At 40.4% G+C, this 22,765-nt stretch overlaps 1 protein-coding gene across 2 annotated transcripts in view; it reads right to left on the bottom strand.

The window, feature by feature from the left end:
* Positions 1-22,765, bottom strand: part of LOC102197824 (glucosidase 2 subunit beta-like) — a 161,475-nt gene that overhangs the window by 104,449 nt on the left and 34,261 nt on the right. For both annotated transcript variants that reach the window (XM_005750377.2, XM_005750379.1), the window contains exon 9: positions 2,036-2,122. In XM_005750377.2, the coding sequence (XP_005750434.1) occupies positions 2,036-2,122 (87 nt within the window). The remainder of the gene's footprint in view (positions 1-2,035; positions 2,123-22,765) is intronic.

Genomic DNA, 22,765 nt, shown 5'->3' with positions numbered 1-22,765 from the left:
ACTTTTCTGCTAGCAATAATCGTGCAAATAAAATGAATCCATTTTCAGTCTGTATGTGTTTCAATGGTGTTTTAATGAAAAGCGGCGAGGCAGGGGTTTGCCTTATAATTCATATTCTGTGATGGAGCAACACCGAGATAAGCCAGGCGGATGGTGACATGTAATCTGAACCCCACTGTTTTTTTTTGGGGGGGGGGGGGAGTTGTCTATGGAAATGACTAGCTTCTTATCGGTGGAGTGGGTTATTTGAGCAGATTCTCGCTGTGGCTTAGTGAAGGGACTCAATCACCACTGCCCAGCGATATGCCTCACTTTCGTCCCCCATCATCCCCCCTTCATCTTTTTATCTGAGGAAAGGAAATGAAAGGATGGTATCTGGTACTCTCCGCGTCCTCGGTTTAGGAGATGGAGAGGAGCGGACATTTTCTTTTAGGCTTTAACTCGCTGATGAAAACATGCGGTCTATAAACCTGCGCTCTGAAAAGAAATACACTGGCAATTTATTGACTCTGGATGTGCACCGACTCAAAAAGGAAGTAGTTATGAGGTAATTTGTGGTGTGACAGCTGCATTTATAACTCTGGAGTAATCAAGCTTTTACACATTTTGGTTAAAGGAACACCATTTTTCCTCATTTTCTGATTATCTTCTGGGCTTTTTCTCTTGTCTCCACATTTTTCTTGGAGGTTATTGCACACAGCCACTGGAGATGATGCTTTTGTTTTTCTGTGTACGTGTACAGTATGCGGTTGATGTAGGAAAATGTTTTTTAATTTGCAGGTAGAAATGGGTTTTGGGTGTGGAGAAGAGCAAAAATGGGACAGACAGAAAGGCTTGAGAAGTTTGCAGTCCACAGTAGGTATATAAAGGGAGGGCCCAGTGACAGATGTCAGGGCTCGGTCATGCATCATTTATTAGTCGGTAAATTTCAGGGGAATCACAGCGTTCGCTGGTTTCTCTACAAGAGGCAGAGTAAATGTACCCTGTCCGACTACTTTGGTGAACCTTAAAAGGCGACTCACACTATTTTGCATCCTTGACAGTTTTGTCCTAAACTAGGAGAAACTATTGCAATGCCTTTATGTCAGGCTGGAATTGGACTTCTGTAAAAACACACAACAATCTCACCTGTGTCTTACATCAGAAGAGGTTGTGACAAGAAGCCAGACTGATACAGGAATAAAGCAAGGTTAAGGCTTTACAGCTTAAGTTGGGAGCTCTGTTAGGGCATCATTCGGCACCGTAATGATTCATCTGAATGATAACATCAGCACATTAGCACAAGTATAAAATCCCATGTCTACTGTATGATTTAAAAGCACCAACATTAGTTAACAAGGATTAAACCTGTCTGTGTGACCAAATCTGGTGTATTTACATGACAAATTTAAGTGCTTATGTTAATTAATGTGCGCTGTCCCCTTTAAAGAAACATAACCAAGGAGCTGAGCTGTGTGCTATTAGTTTTACAGGGTTTTAGGGGTACTGCAGGAGAATTTCTAGAGTCCTCCTTGTTCCTGTGAGCTGATAGGAAGGCAACAGTCAGTCAAGTGACAAATAACCACGTAGCCAAGTTATGCAGAAGAGAATCTCTGAACAGATCATACCTTGACGCAGATGGGCTACAGCAGCACGAGACCACACTTGGCTAAGAACAGGAAACTGAGGCTACAGTTTGTACATGCTCACCAAAATTAGAAAATAGAACAAAAAATGTAATCTGGTAAGAAGAGTCTCAATTTCTGCTGCAAAATCCAGCTGGTAGTGTCAGAATTTCATGTAAACAACATAAAAGCATGGATCCATCCTCTCTTGTAACAGTTCGGGCTGGTGTTGGTAGTTTCACGGTGTAGGGGATGTTTTCTATGTGAAGTTCAACACATAGACAACACATCCAAAAAGATATAGTCTGCTGAGTTTTAGTGTAACTGAGACGTAATATACACAATAAAAAGGTAGAATATATATATATATATATATATATTAAGAAAGATGGAAAAAAGATGGCTGATAGAATTAAAAAAAGAGCTCTTACTTTGACAGTGTCGCCTCTCGTCAGGACGTCCCAGAGTGTGCTCTGAAACTTGGAGAGATCCATCCTGTGACCTCTGTCCAACAAAGCCTGGGAGTGAGAGGAAAATCAGAAAGGTGAATCAAAGCGTGACAAACATGAGTCTGAGCACCCGAAAACAGCTTTACAAAGACATTCAATGTGCAACCGTATCATATAAATTAGTTGAAAACAGCCCACATTACCAGCACTCAGTATATGAAGTTCCTAATAAATAAATAAAAAATTCAATATGACGGGCACCGCAAATATGCACATCTCCCCCTAAAGCACATATGCATTCTGACAGACACAAGCTGGTAATCTTGCATCTGTTGTGCAGTGTGCCTGGTGGCCCCACAGGTATAGGCTTATAAAAAGTGCCTTACATAACTGATAATAAACTGCACATCATCCATCTCCCATTCAGCTCACCTCCCAATAATCCCCGCTGCCATATCTGCTTATCTATTCAAGTCACCCTCTCATTAAATCAGCTTTTACAGCCAAATGGAAGAAGTTTACTACTCATAGAAGTCAAATACCATTCATCATGAGGAAGGCTGTAGTTATACAGATATAGACTGCATGTTTTAATTCACTGGAGGACAAACGCATCCTTCCTCCTATCTCAATAAACATAGACTCCTGCAGAAATAAATAAATAAATAAATAAATAAATAAATAAAATAAGGTGGGGGGAAAAATTGACAGGCGAATTAATCTGCTGCCTTTTGCCTGCCGAAATGGAAGTCAGTGAGGCGGCGCATACCAGTGGGTGCCCATCAGTCACAAGACCTTGTGCGGGGCCCGAAAACAGCTGAATGTGATGCCACTGCACATTGGGAGGTAAAGGATGGTGACAGAGAAGTTGGTACAGCTTTCAGTGTTTATTCATCTGAAACAGTGTCCCCTGGAAGCCATTTTGGCAGCAATGTATCACAGCAGGCGCTGACCTTTAGATGCTATGCACAATTAAGCTAAGCTAATAAACACAACTGCCGATCTGGACTCGTGGAACGGAAGGCAGGTGGCTGTGAATCACGCTGGACACGTGAATGGCATAAAGCTCACTTGGGTGGTGTTTTCAGAGCGAAAACTGAAATGTGTTTGTTATGGAGGAAATGAGCTGAATTTCGAGCTTTGTCTGGTGCTGTAGAGGCTTTCTGATGCTCCGGGTGGCCTCTACGCAGAGTACAGAATTGTCCACGCGCTCAACTGAAGCAGTCCTTCGCTGAAAAAACATACAGTAACCTTGCCTTGACAGCTTAGTTAGTTAGTTAAGGTTTTAGTTAATGGTTCTTGTAAGAACTGCATCGGGCTGTCTAGACATTAGTATTGTGTAAGAAAAGGAAACCTGGCAAGTCTTTTTTTTCTCTCAACTTTTTGGCTTCAATAATATTCATATTGTCAGTTACCTCATCATATTAACCACGACAAACAGATGTACTGACGAAGTGTACACGTGCAGGAACACAAGTGCCTGACTTTTGCCATTTTCAGAAGTTGCCCTTTCTTGGCACACACCAGGTAATGATCTTCTACAGAAGCATTTTCACCACAGGAAACACTATATTTGATCTACGTGAAAGCGTTTCCTGCAAAGCATGTAGGAGGGGGTGCACCTGCTACCAGATCCCTGGTACAAAATCTGCTTAATATCCAGGTGTGCACATGTAAGAATAGCGCAGTTAGCAGTCAGATTAATTCACAGCACACAATTAGACAAGTGTGGGGACATCATTTTTCCTGCCTCTTACAGGAAAAATGATGTCCACACACTAGGTGGTACTCCTGTCTGAACTAAACACAGTTGAACAGAAAAATTTGCTATCATGTGCAACATGTCTTCTTCTACTTCTTCTTTCAGTTAATCTCTTTAAAGGTAACCACAGCGGATCATCTTCCTCCATCTCACCTTTTCCTCAGCATCCTCCTCTGTCACACCAACTCTCTGCGTGTCCTCCGTCACTATATCCTCAAACCTCCTCTGAGGTCTTCCTCTTTTCCTCCTGCCTGGCAGCTCCACAGCCTTTGTTCAATATATCCACTGTCCCTCTTCTGCACATGTCCATTCCAGCGTTGCTTCTCTAACCTTTTCCCCAAACTGCTTGGCCTAAACTGTCCCTCTAATGTACTCATTTCTAATCTTGTCCACTCTGCTTGCTCCCAAAAATCTGAGCATCTTCAGTTCGGCCTCCTGTCTTTCTGTCGGTGCCTCCGTCTCCAAACAACACACGACATCAGGTCTCACTACCAACTTGTAAATCTTCCCTTTTATCCTGCTATCCTTCTGTCATAAATCATCCTTGACACTCTTCTCCATCCTGGGTGCCTCTCTTCATCACCTCTCTTGTGTGCAGTACATTGCTTTGGATGGTTGACCCTAGGTAATTAAACTCAACCACTGGTACACCTGTCTCCCTCTCATGAACACACACGTTCTGTCTCATTTCTACTGACTTTCATTCCTCTTATCTCTACAGCATACCTCCACCTCTCCAGGCTCTCTTTCACCTGCTTCCTACTATCACTACAGATCACAATGCAATCTGCAAACATAACAGTCCACAGAGACTCCTGTCTGTCACTCTTACCACACACTCCTGTCCTCATACGTGTCCTGCAATACCCTCACATACCTCTCTGCCACTCGTGACCTCCTCACGCAGTACCACAGTTCCTGGCACTCGATCATATGTTTTCTCTAGATCCACAGAAACAGAGCTCAGCTCCTTCTGACCATTTCCATACTTCTCCATCAACTCTCTCAAAGCAAACATCACCTTTAGTGCTCTTTCTCACTCATCGTGACCTCTTTTGCAACCTAGCTTCAACAATCTTTCCCGTATCTTCATGGTAAGGTTCATCAGCTTTATCTCTTTGTAGTTCCTACAGCTCTGCACATCACCCTATTCTTTAAACTCAGTACTAGTACACTTCTTCTCCAATCCTCAGACGTCCTCTCACTCTCCAGGACTGTGTCAAACAATGTGCTCTCTGACCTCTCTCCTACACAGGCATGAGCTACAAGTGTGGTAGAATATTCTGACCTGAGAGTCTCGACATTTTCAGGAGTTCACGTGTAGAAACATCTGGGTCCAGGGTTCTCAAAGAGTGAGAGGCCATCGGTAGCTCCCAGTAACAACTTATGAGCCCCATGATTGCATCAAAGTAGGAATGCACATAACATTTATCCGTGCTCTATATGCCATCACGTCGTAGCGCGTAATCAAATTCAGGGAAAGTATCTTTCCACTTCAACATCTTTCCATTAGTCATCACGACAGAGTAACCTTGAAACGTAATAGCGAGACGCCCATTACATTTCCCTCCACTAAATACAGCTGCACAAAGAAATGTAAGATTCATGGTTATGTGAAAATTCGCCAACAGTTCTGAGAAATAAGCTCCACACTTCATATAGTCAAACGAACGCACGGGCTGATGAATCAGTATGCAAAGATATTGCCTTACAAGAGAAAAGAGCTCAAATAACATGGTTACATACTTTGCTATGTTATTTGATAGATCCAGCCGGTCCCAGAAGCACAGTTCTACAAATACCATTTATATCTACCTGGCAAGAGAATATTGGGTTTCTAGTCAAAGTTATGAAATGTATCACCTTGCAAATATGTGAAAAGAGCACAAACAAAAAGATGAGACATCCATTACCATGAACCCACACAACTGAAAATATTACCACTCCCACGCCGTATTAGTACATAAGGCATAGAGGATTGTACACATGCATGAGTAGAAAGTCACACAGGTAATAAAGCTGCAGCTACTTTTGTTTATTTGCCTCATGTACGAGTCCCTCTCCCTTCATTTAGGCTTTTATCCTTTGCTCAGTCGGGTACCCGGCAACAAATACACAGACACAGTACGTTGTTCAGACAAAGCAGTACTTACAAGTTAGGCGCCACACCAGCTTCCACAGTTAGCATGGTGAAATTTTCAGCAGTAAGCAATACCACTTAATGTTTTAATTATCATTAAAAAAACTGTGTTTGATCATCAAACTTTTATCAGTCACGGAAAACAGTGTCCTCATTTACCCAAAGGCAAGTGCGCAGGTGCAGCATGCAACGTGGGTTTGCTTTGAATCTAAAAAAACACAGCTCAAGGCAGTGAGGGAGCTCTAGAGATTTCTCAGCCTTCTAAGAGGACCAACCCCTCTTTCTCTTTTCTCAGGCTGTACATCCTCGATTCCTTTTCGCGTGTTTTTAGCCCTTGCCACTAGAGACGCAGGCGGGGGAGGCGGGGAGAGAGAGGAGTCGGGCAACAGGTATGTAACAAAATGAGACATCCTTGCTTCGGAGCCATCGTTTTAAAAGCAGTGTCAATTAAATGTGACATGTAGCACACAGCTGCATTGTGCTGTTTGCTTTTTCTTTTTTGTGATCGCAGATGTCAGATAGGCACGACAGTGTTTGTGACAGCATATATATATTTAGGCCCACTTTTAATGAAATTCCCAATGCAGCACAAAGTGACAAGAGTGTACAGACACACTTTTTTTTTGGAATCACACACATATACAGTGAAGGGCAGAAAGTCTGACAAGAAAAGACACATCTGAAGTTTGGCTGCAAGCTGGAGTTTAAAAGAGCACTGAGGGCGACTTGAGCTAAGATGGTCACCCTGTCTGCAGAATGAAAACAGCTTCGTGGCCACAACCGCAGGCTTTAAAGGAAATGCAGGCTGAGTTCATGTTTAGCCGAGTGCACGATGTGGGGATTTTGGAGCAGGGGAAGAATGTCAGGGTTTGTCTCTTTAACTCGCTAACAGCTTGTCAAGTATGTAAGCGGAAGCTCTCGGTGTCTGCGGACTAGTTATGTACATCAAACTGCTTCTAAAATATCCTCAATGAGAGAGACACACTGTAGACCCATGGGTGACAAACTCTTTTTATGACGTGGGCCACAAACAGCCCACTTTGAACTTAAACGGGCCGGACTGGTGAAACTCCTGTATAGAAGTTTAACTACACATTTAAAATCCCTGATATATATTAATATAAGATAAAGAAGTGCAGTTCCAGCAAATGAAGGAAATCTGTCAATACAAACAAATAAATGTGTGAAATATCACTTTTTTTTATATATTGAGAGAATCTGAAAATTCTACAGCAGAAAGTGAAAAAACAGGAACTTTTCTGTAATTTAATCTATTACTTCATTACTTTGATGCATTATGAATGGCAATGGGAGAGCTCCCTAAACCTGTGAAAACACAGTTAAAAGTCCAAAATCTATGCCAGGGACGTCAAACTAATTTTACATCGTGGGCCACATAACAGATCACTTTGATCTCAAGTGGGTTGGACGGGTGAAATTCCCCCTTTCGATCATAAGGAAGATTAACCACACATTTAATCTCAGAGTTAATATAAGATTTAAGAAGTGCAATTTCAACGGGACGTCACAGTTTTTATACAAGATGATGAGATCGTGCCGGAGTAAATGAACAAAATCTGTCAGCATGACTCTTTTGGCTTTAACTGTAAAAAATCAATAAATACGTAAAATTACAGAAAAACAATCCTGATCGCTCATTGCACAGACTGTGATGTCACTACAAAACAGCTTGCTAATTCACAGAAAATGTTGTTTTTGTACAAAACAATAACAAAAACAGACATTTCTACAATAGATTCTAAAGAACTGGAACTTTTCAGTCATTTAAATGTTTATTTATCACTTCAAATTTTCCAAAGCCACACAGCAGGCCAGATTGGATTCTTTGCTGGGCCAATTCTAGCCCCCGAGCCTTATATTTGACATCCCTGCTGTTGGCTCTTATATACATGTCGGTTGTTTGGGCTCCTTGTCCTTTTGGGTACTTTCTTCTTGACACTCGAAATGCAACTTTCTGTTTTGGTTACTACAGGCGTTATGAATAATTGCTGGTGATCCCATTCGACAGAGATGAGCAGGAACGTGGAATAAAGTAGTGAGCAGCAAATTGCCCGAGGCATCGAGAACACCGGTCATCTCAGCCGTTACTGCAGTGTAGGGGGCACCCCCCCCTCCCGTCTCGCCGTTCAATCTGAAGCCCAGATGGGTTTCACTGAAACCTTCCCCGGAAATAATCAGCTCTGACCATACTGGAACAAGTAAGTCTGGATTCAAAGTTAATTTGGTGATCAGAGATTATTCAGGCAAACCTTGAGTGATTGCATCGCACTGCTCTGTGAAATTATGCTATTATTCTACCCCAGCAGAGGGGGGGGAAGGAAATTCTACACTGTGAAAAAGTTATTGCCTCGCCTTTTGAGAAATAACACAGTTGTGTGGAAGATAAGGTGAAAATGAGTCACAAATATGAATAATTTCGCAATATCAGGCTGAATTTCTTTTTTAAATTTTCAACATTCACTGCATGATCCTCTCTGTTAATCCAAGAAAATGGAAAGGGAATCAAGGGAGAGTGATAGCAGTCAACTGTGGGAAGAGACGGCAGCCTATTTGTTGACAGCTTATTAAAATGTAACTAGTTCAGGGGAGCTTTTTAAAAACTAAATGCTTGTTTACAGTAATTGTTACTTAAGCATCAATTGATACAGCTGAAGCTGATAAGCCATATAATAATCCTGCAATGTGCCAGGCTGATTAGACCACCTGAGGCACAGTAATTAGGTAAAGGATAATCAAACTTAATACTCTAAAGCTTTTTGACTAACTTCTGTGAGGCAGGATATTTTAGAGACATACTGATGTAGTACAGTTTTGTGTTCATTCCAGTCATGTCTTTGCTTATTCAAACTGTTGATCTTGAATTTAATGTTATCAGACTTCTGTAGGTTCAGCTTGGAACATGTAAATTGAGGGATAAAACAGTGCAAAGCAAAGTTTCTTCTTTAAACTGACAAACTATTTTAGATTTATTTCATTTCCAGTTAAAAGTCCTGATTGTTTGGGTTAAAAAATGGTGCTAAGTTAATCATTGATTTGTAATTTAGTCAATTAACCCGAGAGTGTCATTGACTGCAATTTGGTTTAAAAAAAATCTCTCCTGTATATATCTCTCTTTTTAGATATTACAGACGATTCAAATACTCAACTTTAAAACTAGGGATGGGTATCGTTTAGGTTTTATCCGATACCAGTACCAAACCAGTACTTTTGAAACGGTGCCGATGCTTAAACGGTGCTTGAACCGGTGCTTGAACCGGTGCTTAAAGAATGGAGAACACAAACTTTGTCCAAAAACCTCTCATGTTTAACTGTTTCCCTCTTTTTCTTTGGTCATTTTAGCCTTTTTGGCCAGGGTGAAGGGAGTATCTGCCATCAAACAAGAAGACAACAGCATGTAATTACGACGGTGTTTGCTAGTTCACCTTACATGCATTAATGTAATAACGTGGTTAGCCTACTCAAGGTAAATTACACACGAACCACATTAAGCTATTCACGCTTGCAAAGGTAAAATGATTGGCTAGAATCCAAAGTGTATGACATCTCAGGGAAAAAAAGCACCGAAATGTACGCTGCTTTTCGGTCTGGTTACTACCGTTTATGTCAGAACCATACCGGTACCCATCCCTATTTAAAACTGAAGTATTGATCAATAATGTAATATCACAGTATATATATATACACAGAAGAGCGCCTCTGAATCCACAACAAACAATGAAGCAGATGGGCTATGGCAGCAGAAGAACACACCACAAGCCTGTCAGCTAAGAACAGGATATATGCTGTTTTCAACCAAAACTGGACAACAGACGATTGGAAAAACATTGCCTGGACTGATGAGCTTTGATTTTTACTGCAACTACGACATTCAGGTGACACTTCAGTCAGATTTTGGAGTAAAGAACAAAAAAGCTTCAGGTTGGTGATGGTGGTGTAATTGAATGGGTCACAAACTGTGTGATGCTATCATGTTAACATGGACCAAAATTGCTAACAAATGTTTCCAGCACCTTGTTGAATCTATTTATACTTTATTAGCTGTACCTAATAAAGTGTCCACAGATTATCTCGCATATTATCTACAATTTAGAAACTGTGCTCACTAGAGATGAAATAAAATCCTTCCGCTCAATAGCAATGCTAACTAAATGTATTTGCTAGTGGCTCATTTTAGCACCCTTAGCTGTTAAAAAGCTAAATTTAGCTAGCTTTGCAAACTACTGTAAAGCACATTGTTAGCATTAGCAATATTATAGCCTAAAACTAATACAGATGCTAGCACAATTGGCTAAGAGGCAACCCTGCACGATTAATTGTTTCTCCCTCCTCTACGGGCAGAGAGCATTAAAAAGGACAAGGTATTTGTTGCATGGTCTCCATGACCCTTTTCTACTTGCTAACACTTCACATTGACCAAAAAATAATAACCATATTCATTATGAAAATAATTTTTAATTGAAGACCTAAAGTCTATACTGCACAATGAAAAATATAACCTTCAAACTTTAAGGCTATAGAAAAGTATTTTCTTTACATCAGGAATATTGCATTTCTCTTCTGCACTAACTTGTCATCATCAGCCCACCTATGCACGCAATTACACCAGGCATATTTCCAGCAAAGCCTGATTTCAAGCTTTAATCATAGGGAGAGAAAAAAGGTGTTGTAAGATTCTTTAATCATGTTAATGAACAGTTCCTCTTTTCTTAAGATAAAAAAAGACGGGCAGATGGATCGATATATAGCATCACATCAGTCCATATTCTCCTCAGTATCTGGGCCCGGGGAACATTTCATAAAGGCCATAGGGTCGGCTTATCACGGAGCTAAATGCCAATGTAATTATTAGTGTCTGGAGATAGTGGAAAGGGAAGCACATCCTGCGGCAGTACACCATATTTAATTAATAAATGTCACTCTGTAGAGGGAGTGAAGGGAGTGCGTGAGAAACGAGAAAAGAAGCGGGGAGGGAGAGAGTCAGAGTGACAGCAATACTGATCCTGACTTAAGTGCACAAGCAAACAGCCACATCTGGTACATGTAGAAATGCACTGGGTAACAAAACACAGGTTGCTGAGATTATACAAGCGCGACAACAAGAGTCACATCGGGTCCAGTGTTAAGTCGCTGTTATAAAACATGCGACAACAAGCTGGAAGAAATACTCGGCATACCCTTTCTTTCACAACCGCATACATATTGCAGCTAATTGGCGACAGTGATTTGCAAATAAGGTGTGATGTTCTTACAGCAAACAGAACATTAAAGGTACAGGAGATGGCTCCCGAGGTGGGATCACAGAATACTTCACTTTCTACATTTTTGCACTTGAACTCTGGACAGCGTTGCGAGAATGAGGTCAGGAAATGGTTCAAACCTGCCCTTTGACACATCTATGAAAGAAACACAATTACCTGTAGCATACTCGGGGGTATTCGCAGGGTACAGACTAAGGAGCTACCTAACAATTATTTAGCTACTGTCATTAAGGAGCTTGGAAAGAAAAGTGTCTGGACTTCTTTAAGTTGTTTGAAGACATTACACCTCTCATCTGAGAAGCTTCTTCAGTTCTAAGGTCAAATGGTGGAGAGTCCCAGATTTAAGGCCTATAGGAGTGCCCCCCAAAAGGGACAAAGGACCCCCTAATGATCCTCTACCTAATCACACGAGCCAAGGTGTGAAAACGGGTGTAGGTCACAATCAGCCAAGGTTTCGGGTGAACTCATTGTGAAGACTAGCCCCACCCTGTCGTGTGATTTCCTGAAGTCAGAAGGCCCAGGACATTAGTGGGCATTAAGGCGTCTGGGAAGGGATCTCAAAACTGGATTATAGATGTAACCAACGCCTATGTTCAAAGATGGTGGGTCACAGTGGACACAGATGGCTTCTTTCACTCCTCTTTCAAATCATAGGTGAAACTAACTAACTCCTCACATACACAGTCTTGAAAAATCTGGCCCCATCATAGCTTTAAATCTCATAGGACCATACTGTCACAATAAAGCACTGCTCTCAGACTGCAGGCTTACTTCTGGTTTCTCGAGTTTCTAGAAGTAGAATGGGAGGCAGAGCCTTCAGCTTTTTCCTGTGGAACCTTCTCCCAGTTTGGGTTCAGAAGGCAGACACTCTACTTTTAAGATTAGCCTTAAACTTTCCTTCTTGATAAAGTTTATAGTTAGATCTAACTCAAATGTTGCAGGCTCAGGCTGTTGAAGGCTTCCCATGGTGCACTGAGCATTTCTTCTCCACTCCCCTCTTTTCACTCCTCATGTGCTTACACACCACTGAAAACATTTCATTTAATACAAACCACACGTTGATAACGTTTGATATTACAGGAAAATAAGCACAAAACTGTTGACAACTTCTAATTATGAACATAAGCAAAATCCAGAAGGCATTTTTTTAAATGTGTTAATCAAAAACACAACAGTTTACTCAGTTAAATAAAATTAGCCTTACAACAAATTTGTGGCAGCAAATATGGTCGGAATGAAATGTGACGGGAGCTTTTTCAAAATATAATGAAGAAATATTGCTGTTAATGTATGTAGGTGCAAACTGAGACACAAAATATCCATACAGAACCACTTTAAAGCAGCACTTGGCTCGCATTCAGGAAAGATTGTCATTTAATACAGAGCAAGCCCAGAGGAAGACACAACTTGTTTAGTGATTACAATTCTGTCAAAGTCCCCACCTTTCTCTTAAACAATTTGCCTTTTGTGTCTAAACTACACAAAAAGATTCAAACCTCAGTCTTTGGTGTCAAATTCTGCCCCCTGGCAGCCGCCATCCACCAATCAACGCACATAGCGGAAACACTGCCTACTGTGGAGGAAAACGATGCTAGGAAACATAATTCAAGCTGCAGTTTTCCCTCAGCAATGTCATTGGGAAAACAAATTGGTATTATTAGTATTTCTAGGAGAAAAGGGTTGAAATTGTCATCATTGACACTTAATTCTCAGGAGGAAAGAAAAGGGAAAAAATCCAGTTATGAAATTCTGGTCTTCGCTTGCTCTCGCATGCCTTGCGTGATTGACAGCTTCATTAATTAGCTAGTTAGACTTGAAAGAATGGCAGAGTCCTAGCAATGAGATGAGCGTGGAATATTACAGGAGTAGACGGCAATTTAGCTTCATTTTTCATCATAAAAAGAAACTGAGAGAGCATTTGTATGCAGTAAACATTTCAACCAGGCATCTAGATATACTGAGCTTGGTAAACAACAAGTAATACACAGACTGGAAATAGACCTGTGTTTGACATGTATGTAATAACATATTAAGAGAGGTTAGGTTAGATTTGATACACTTTCTAACAATATTCTAACACTTATATCCACTATAATATACCACTATCTGTGTAGCAAATCAAACATTAACATTAATTTGGATCAAATAATGAATTCAGTGCTAATAGCAATCCTTTCCAATGTCTACCATTCATATTACTTAGCTCTCAGACACACAGGCCTAGAGATTGGCCAGCTAGATTACTAGAGAAAAATGTTTGTTCCCAACCAGTCAGCGAATGGTTTGTAAAGTTTGCTGTCACTAGGTGAAAGTAGTATATGGTACTGCACCAAAGATTCCTTTGGTTACTATTTGTTATGATTGGTAGTTAAACTTGAAAAATGTTAGACGTGTTGATTGCGTTGTTTGTAGCACTACTTTTAACCTTCTAGGACCTGGCGTCCACATATGTGGACATCACATTTTGGGTTGTATAGACCAAAATACTAAATTTTTCTCTACAAGGACCTGATGTCCACTTACGAGGACGTTATACTGCCACTGTCCTATCGAAATTTAAAGCGAATGTCCTCATATGTGGATCTCATTTTTCTCAGAAACAAAAATCAGGTAAAAAAAAAAAAAATCACATATTTTTTTGTTTTTACATTCATCAGGTCCCAATCAGCCCAAATAGCAAAGAGAAATTAAAAATACATGCCATGAAAGAGTTCGGGTCTTCGGGGGCTAATGGGAAGGTGAGCATTCTTACATTTTCAGCTTCCATCAGACGATTTCAAGTTTTACTATCATTCGTCAAGTAATTAGTGTGATTTTGCACACAAGCTGGTGTCTTTCATTCAAACCGCAGCCATCCGCTAGTAACCGAACCAGCAACTGCCAGGCATTCAGCAACAGACAGCAACCTTCAAGATCCACTCGCCAATTGGTTGGGGAATATGTGTTTCTGTCTAAATTTTCTGGCACTTTTGCCAAATCTTTAAGTCTTTCGGGGTAGAGTACTCAAAACATGTCGTTTGGGCCTCACAGCGAATAATTTAAACCTGCGGACGGCAGCCGTGAGGATGACAGATGACTGCCAACAATTTAGCCAACACTGAAGAGGACAGCTTAACAATTATCCTAAAATTAGAAAAGTCTGGGAAGTTTTTAGGATGTTAGGATGCTTTTATAACACTTTTCCTATCTTATGTTTTCATAGTACTTCATTTTATACAAGTTATGAAGTTTTTGTAACATTCCCCCAGGTCAGGAAAATCTATTGAACATTTTAAAACTTTTCTCAGAGCATTTTAAGTTCTGTGCCCTGATCTAGTTTTATTTTACATAATTTTCGCTTTCCTTTGATTGAATTATGCATTAATATGCTTTTTGCCTTTGAACGTTTTCATTTGCTGCTTGCTGAGGCACTTTGTAACCCCGGTTCTGAAAAGTGCTGTAAAAATAAGCATTTATTTTGCTTACCGCTGAAATAAATGCAGAAGCTAGAGACGCGCGCACTGGTGCCACTGCTATTGGGAAACAAAAATCCGAGTCCCCCCCGTCCTACTTTGGTGAAGGTCGTAGGGGGTCAGGCGTCCTGTCTCTTTGCTTTTCCTGCTGTCTGGGACTCAGGCAGCGTGTCAAGCAAGACGCCAGCTTCCATGTTGCACCCCTCCCAACCCCCCTCCGCTGCTTCCTTTGCCCCCTTCAATCAGCCTGGAGTGCTACCTGAGTCATGACTACACCTGGGACCCTCTTGCCTCGCTGTCATTGAATCAGCTGCTGACACCAAGCCCATATCCTGCAGATTTTGTTTTCTGCCCACATATTAACGCTGAGCAGTCTGCAGAATAGAAAAAGTAGATGAGAGAAAATAGATCAAGGTCCTGGAAAGCCGCAAAAAAAAGAAAAAAAAAAGATGTCTCTAAATGTTTCTTATGCAACAATTTCTATCCCTCTCACACATTTCTTCTGAAGGCGACACTCCTCGGCACACAGAAGTGGGTATTCTTGTTTGGAAACAATAGCAGGCGTGCTTCTGAGGCAACTGTTAAGCTATTGCAAAGCAGATGCTTTTTTCTCTCGCCAATCAATTTAACACCTACACCTCCCCTCTCCTCCCTCACGCTGGCTTTGGCTCATCAGTTTTAAATGGCACAAGGCATTCTTGCATTGTTCTTTTGACTTACTCAGAGGACGAGAAATGCCTGCGCTGAAGTTACAGTCCTATCAAGACTTAATCACCAATAGGTCAGGTCAGCGCAGGCAGGAAACATAAAGCACTGCGAGGCAACATCAAAATCATTGCGGTGTGTGAAGACTTATATTTCTGAGTGTCTGTAAAAACAGGAGAAAGGTTTGAAACACCCCCCCCCAACCCCCGCCCCTTCTGAATCTTATGTGAGACAGAATTGCAAAGGAAAAAGCCATCTGTGTCTGACTCTTATCCCTGGCTTCTCCAGAGCCTGGATGAGCCTGAGCCAGCAAATGTCAGTCGGATAAAGACCGAGCCTGACAGACAGACACAGGAGTTTTGTCATTCCGTGTGTCATCCCTTTGCTAGCGAGCCCAATCTTTGCCGGTCTCAAAAACCCCCAAGATGATGGGGGAAAGAAACATTCTCAGGGTGAACGTCAGGTTGTGTAACTCCTCCAAGTGCCACAGTAGCTGAAACATCGAGGACGTGAGCTATTCTGGTGCCCCTGGGGCCTTTAAGAGCTTTCATTATTGTCTTATGCGCTGTGCGGCGGGGTCACCATGGAAACACAAAACACATCAACAATTTCACCACAAAGGATATGAGGTTCTTCAACAAGACGTTCTTCCAGGAGCCAGTGGTCTGTCTCGAGCACAGGATATTTGATGTGACTTGATATGTAGAAATACAAAAGCAGAACTGTGCAGTTTATTTTATGATTATGATGACCTGCAGAATGTGTTTAAAAAACATTAAAAGTGAGCTTATTATTCAATACTATCCTTTATTTAAGTGCAAATACAGTGCACTGAAATTATATACTCATTAAATTGCCTGGGAGTCTGTTTTTTTTTTTACTTAATAAAGATAAGTAAATTGTCATGAACAACTTAAAGTAAAGGAGTACCGCACGCTGGATTTAACCTCATTATTTTATATGGATTTTGCATTAATATAAAATATTGCAATGCATATTAAAATTGAAACTTTTCTTATTAAAAGGAGGTTCTGTAATTTTAGAGCCTTGGGCACTAGTTATTGAAGAGTTTTCTCCTACATTGGTACTCAAAGAAAATGTGAAATATACAGTTATTGAGCTTTGTACAATATAGATTGCTTTGAATGAGTCACATTTCCAAATCCCTGTGCCTACAATCTCTAAAATAGATTGGTAAAAACCCCCAAAAAAAACCAACTTATCACAGATTTTTTTTCTACGCAGCCATTAAATCAATTGTGTCTTCAAATTAGGTCTTTAAAGCTAAGATTGTAGTAAGTATTCTATTAGTACCGCTCCTACAGAAAATTGAAATTGTCAGCACAAGCAGCATTACTGTTTGTAACTTTACATTAGTTTTGATTTTTACTTGTCACTCACCTAAGTCCATACTAACAGAGCTGTTATAAGTTACTCCTGATGCAAACCCAATATTATGTTCTGCTTCCTACCGGGTGGCTTTGAGTGTGAAGCACAATGCAACACACTAATTGAGATGCATTGTCATGTACAGTACTTAGTGCTTTGCTGACAGCGAGTGTTGGTAACCAGCCTAAACCTGTACTTAACAGAAAGTGATTTGGAGGCAGGATGTACAGCCACGTAACTAACTGCCGCAACCAGCACAGAGCTCTTCTAAGAGTGGAAAACTATTCAGCTTGTGGCATTTCTGTGGTTGCACTACACACAAACACACCAGTGTTTGATAATGTAAGTAGTATCTCAACTAACTACTAGCCTCGAACACAGTCAGCCGACATGACCCAGAGCAGCTATAGTTGGGAGTGAGAAAGTCCAAAGGCACTTTTCTGTCATTAGCTAACCCTTTACAATGTTACTTATTATTTAGCATATCCTCCATTCTTTTATGGTCTGGGATCAAATCATGTGCAGGTATAAGCAAGTCAAATGTAAGACTTGAGATCAAATTGTTACCGTCATAAAATAAATTCAGGACCTAACTATAGCCCATAGAAAAGATAAATGTAGCCACGATGATGTTCCCCACTACACTGTGAGTTGAAACTGTCATTAGCAAGTCTTGGATAACCTGCCTTTGTGACTCCAATAATGACCAAAAGTTGCAAAATGATCTTTACATTTTATTTAACATGACTTGAAACCAGTGTTGGTCAAGTTACTCAAAAAAAAGTAATCAGTAATTAATTCCTGATTACTTCCCCCAAAAAGTAATCCTGTTACTTTACTGATTACTTATTTTCAAAAGTAATTAATTACTTAGTTACTTTTTAAAAACACGATTTACAACCTGAAGAGGTGATAAAGCGATAGATCTTTCAGCCCAATTCTACTTTTTCTGCATAATCCATCATACAAAATGTAATCAAATGGAAAAATCTCTTTTTAAAACTAGTTTTATTAGTTTTAATCTTTTAACTTTATGCATCAAGTAAAAATTAAATTATATGCAACATTCTCTGACTAGAAGAAATTTGTTTAACATTTAAACCTATTTTCTGCACATTCCAGCACATAAAATAAAATAATTATATTTTTGTGTTTACACTCAGTCTTTCAAATAGATGCAAGTAAAACACAGCAGAAAATAAATAAAGTCAAAGACTCACTGGTCCTGTTGCTCTATTTTCACCTGTAAAGCAGGAGCAGGGTAGGCGGAGGTTTACCCTGGTGCAGGTGTGCTGCAGTCAGTGGAAGAATCCGTGAGTTTCTCTGTGAATTTCCCATTACGTCGTTGCGCACTCGGCGCTTGTTTGGAAGTTTAGGGTTTTTTTCGCTGTAAAAAGAAGTTTTCTTCCCACGCACGATGGACGCTAATGTTTTTGTCACTTTTTATGGAATCAAACTCAAAGTAAGGTCAGTACTTCCACGCTTTAAACGCTGCACGCTCATACTCTCTCCCACAATCGATATGTGATCCACTGTTGATCTGCACACAGCTGTTGTCACGAACGTCGCACTCGCTTACGTCACTGTCATGAGACATTCTCGCAAAAAAAACCACGGTTTTAGTAACGCAGTAACGCAGGCGTGCTTATGGGAAAGTAACCGTAATCGAATTACCTTTTTTGCAATAGTAATCCCTTACTTTACTCGTTACTTGAAAAAAGTAATCGGATTACAGTAACACGTTACTTTGCTGCCCATCTCTGCTTGAAACTAGCGACCATAAAGTCATTAGCAAAGTGTTTTCTGAGTTTAAAGAGTAGGGCAGTCGAGGGCTGTTTTCCCATAGACTTCATACAACCAGAAGCCGTTTTGCAACCAGAGGGGTTGCTTCTCAATAGTCACTAAAATTATTGCACATTTGAGACGCTTTGGCATCAGCTTGGCTCTCAAGACCTGCCTGCTACAGCCATGCCATCCACTTGCAAGTATTGAGCTTATTTTAAAAAATGATCCCAAATGTCTTAATGTGAAATGACAACAAAAACGTCATTGCTTTTCAAAATCTTATCCACCTTATAAAATGTGCATTTTGCAACAAGTTGGGGAGTGGTTGCTGGTAATCGCTAATGTGAAACTCGTCACCAAGGGGCCTAATCTTTGTCTTGAAAGATGCTATATAAATACAGTTGTGTTAACTTACTTTTGGATATGGTGCTGCACCAGAAACTTCCATGCACTTGCATTGTTTGCCAGTAGTTTGCATGCAAGACACTGACTTGTCTGCAAACACTTGCAAACTACTCAACAGGCAATAGTAAAACTTTCAATACTTTTCAAAGTTGCATCTTTTGAAATACGTTGGTAGCAGTGATACAGCACAATTTATCTATTTTTCTATCATTTGTGTTGCAAACTTTTATTTTTCAAGTTTTGCAACAGCTTGGATAGTAACTAGCGAATGATTGCAGACAAGTTGGTGTCTTCGACAGTGGCAATTTGATAGTGACCAAAGAAATCACAAGGTTGTTTTTGGTGCAGCATCCTATTGACTGGCGATAACCAGTGACCTCCAGCAATTATTCACCAACTGGTCAGCAGATACCATAGAGGGTAAAAAACAAACAAATCCTGAAGTCAATGCAGAGAGTGCCATTAAACTGCATTATTTAGGGCCACCAGATGGGGACAGCTGCAGTTGCTATAGGAAGTCTATGGGGAAACAGCTTTCTGACTTGACCTCTGTAAACACTTTTCTGATGAATTTATGAGCTCAGTTACTTTTTTTGGATCACGCTGAATAAAAATGTCTACATTGAAAATCTTGGTCATACCATACTGTATACCCAAATGGATCTGTGTTATGAAACTGCTCACTCATTGGCTAACAAACTGTTAAATTGCTGGCCAAGTTTCAAAGCCAGTTCCACTCGTCCATCCATTTTTTTCTTTATAGTGGAAAGGCTTCAAAAACCTTCACAAACCAACGTTCAGCTACGTTCAATTTGGATAATATGGGGAACATCCATTTTTTTTTGAGCAACTGGCAGTTACCAAGGGGTTACCAACTGGTCTCCGAGCCTATGTCACTAAAGGCTTAATGTAACTTATCAGCCTACTGTTTCAGACATCGTTTTTACACACAAAAACAGCAGGGAAGGTTTAGGTGAACCAAAAATCAAGGCGTTAACAATCCAGATGCACTGCATAGTTTAAATACTCAGAGCAGAAATAACAGCATTGTGTGCCGCAAATTCTTGCAGCGATGCAACTGAAATTGAGGACAATGTGGTAATTTCTAAGACCTTTTATTAGTATTGCAAATTAGTATATGTAAATAAGATATTTTAAAGAGTTTTTAAAAACCTTGAACACAGTAAAAGACAGTAAATACAGTAATCAATGTGTTCACATAGGAGACACAAGCACAGATCATCCAGTTGGAAACAGAAGTCTATTGTCTTTGTACTCTGCTGACTGGCAACTGCAACATTAATAGTATTTGTCAAGTGGATAAGGCTGATAAAAATTCGAATGATTGCCTTGAGCTTGCTTTAAGGCTGGTTTGTCAGTACAGCTTGTAAGACAGCAGTCCCAGTGTTGGAGTCAAAGTGATACAAACACAGCTGTGTGATTCAAATATTTTAAATCTGACTCTCTTTTTTTGTATATATAAACATAAACCACATAATTTTTTTCTTTTGCTTTTGTTAGTTTTTATATTTTGAGAGAGAAAAAACTGATTTGATTGTTTAAAAAAAAGCAAACTGGCAAACAGATGCAGGCGGTAAACACATGGACTCAGGCACACAGATAGCTCTTGATATAAGACACCTCTGTCAAGACTTGTTGGATCTGCACAAAAATGATGCCTCTTCACTTTGCTCCTTCCCTCTCTTGCCTTTGACCTCCCACTGGTTCCATTACCTGTATCACCCGCGCGACCTTGAGCACATCCAATCTTGGCAGTTACATAACAAAAGACGAATGCGGAGGAGATTAAAGGTGCAGAGGGAGAGGGCAAGGCAAGAGATTGAGAAGTGCCAGGTGTGCAGCCTGAAACAAATTTAAAAAAAAAGTCTTTCACAGTTACCAACTAAAATCATTCGACATCCCACCCTCCTTTGAAGACCCTTGCTGTCCTCCTATTTCAAAAGAACATGACACATAACAGCACTTTTTTCCTTTTCCTAGGAGGTAAGTTTTCTCTACCTCAGCTCTACAAACCACATATCAGTCCACCTGTGGTTACAGCTTGTCATTTTACATTATATAACTTGAAAGCACTCCAGCTGGGGAGCAAAAAAACGTGATGTGTTCGATGGTAGATGATGAACGGTACGGAGAGGGGAAAGGTGTACACCAGCCTGCTACGGTATGACTTCATGCATCTAGCTGGCTTTTTAACACGGGACTGTAAGTACTGTTTTGGATGCACAAGCGGAAATGGAAAACCTGTCTTCAACTGCTTGTTTACTACGAACACATTGCTTGCTTCGCCATAACGCAGCGTAAGCCGCGTACGGTTTACCTTAACAACTTTATAATCCCCAAGCAAACACTGCATGGGATGGTAAGCCTGTGCATACAATGACTGTAGGGATGTAGACCCACAGTGTTACTGTACACTTAACTAAGAGCGGAATCCTAAGCACAGCTTAGGTCTGCAGATATTAGACTTCTAGGTTGTGCTCAGTGACGCAAGAGCACACATTGCTCCCCCCCAAAAAAGGCATTTTGACAAAGTTAAATACAAACTGTAAAAACACAAAAGCTCCCTTACAGTCGCATCCAGATTCGAGAATCTCCTCTGAACACACACATTTAATCCTGGAATCACTGCAAGCTTATGAAACCACCATCCAAAAGGATGAAAAAGGAAGTTCTTGGAGGCAGATGAGATTTTTCTGAGCAGGAGGGATCTCTCTCCTTTTCGAAAGAGGAGGGAGCAAGGCAAGAAAACAGCACCAGAGGCCCAGCCCATGACAAAACAAAGAGATTAAATGACCTGTGAATGTGACTTTCCATTTTGCCATCAGCTCTTGCTCAACTTAGAGGCCTGCTGCCCCCTTCTGGTGGCCAGGAAGACATCCCAGAGCAAATAAAACTCTGCTTTCCTGTTCACAAGTATTCATATGCTCTTCCTGTTCGGGACTCTTCACTTGACCAAATGTGCAAAAATTACCATCACGATGATATGCAGACCCCTGATGTAATAAGCCATTTGCACCTAGCACTGTATGAAAAGACAAAAGCAATTACACCCTAAATAGCCTAAACATGTATTCAGTACATGTCACAGTCTCTCACTTCACCAACATCTAACATACATTTAATAAGATGTTATCTTGTGGATTTGAGATGAAATCTAAGTGAACTCTGCCCTCTTGACACACAATACAAAAACAGAATGCAAACATGCCGGGCCCCCTCTGAAGTGAGATTTAAGCGTTGGCCGGGGCCAAATGTCAACCAGCTCAAACAGATGGTGTTAAGAGCCGAGCTGAGAGGCTGACCTTGGTTCGGGACTGACTAGGGGTGGAATGACAACGCAACACCGGCATCCGGTGTTTGTTTTCAGTGGATGTTGTGAACATCAAGAGAGCCGAGTGTTGTTGCCAAGATGGGGAGGTAAAGTCACGTCAGGGCTGCTTGCTTTGCTTTGCAGGTGCTTTTAGGCTCTGTGGGATGTTGTCAAGCTGCCACCATGACAGAAAAATGTTGGGATTGGATGAACAGCATAGGAATGTTTTTGATATTTCTATGGATAAACAGGGTATATATATCATTTTAACGAGATTAACGTGTTTTATATATATATATATATACACATACATATACATACACATATACATATATACATATACACATATATACATATATATATATATACATATACATACACATATATATATATACATACACATATATATATATACATACACATATATATATATACATACACATATATATATATACATACACATA

This window comes from Pundamilia nyererei, unplaced genomic scaffold, assembly GCF_000239375.1.
Source record: "Pundamilia nyererei isolate P.nyererei 1_Seehausen unplaced genomic scaffold, PunNye1.0 scaffold00271, whole genome shotgun sequence".
NCBI lineage: Eukaryota > Metazoa > Chordata > Actinopteri > Cichliformes > Cichlidae > Pundamilia > Pundamilia nyererei.
Note: the sequence above shows the minus strand (reverse complement) of the source record. Positions and strands in the feature narration are given on the sequence as shown.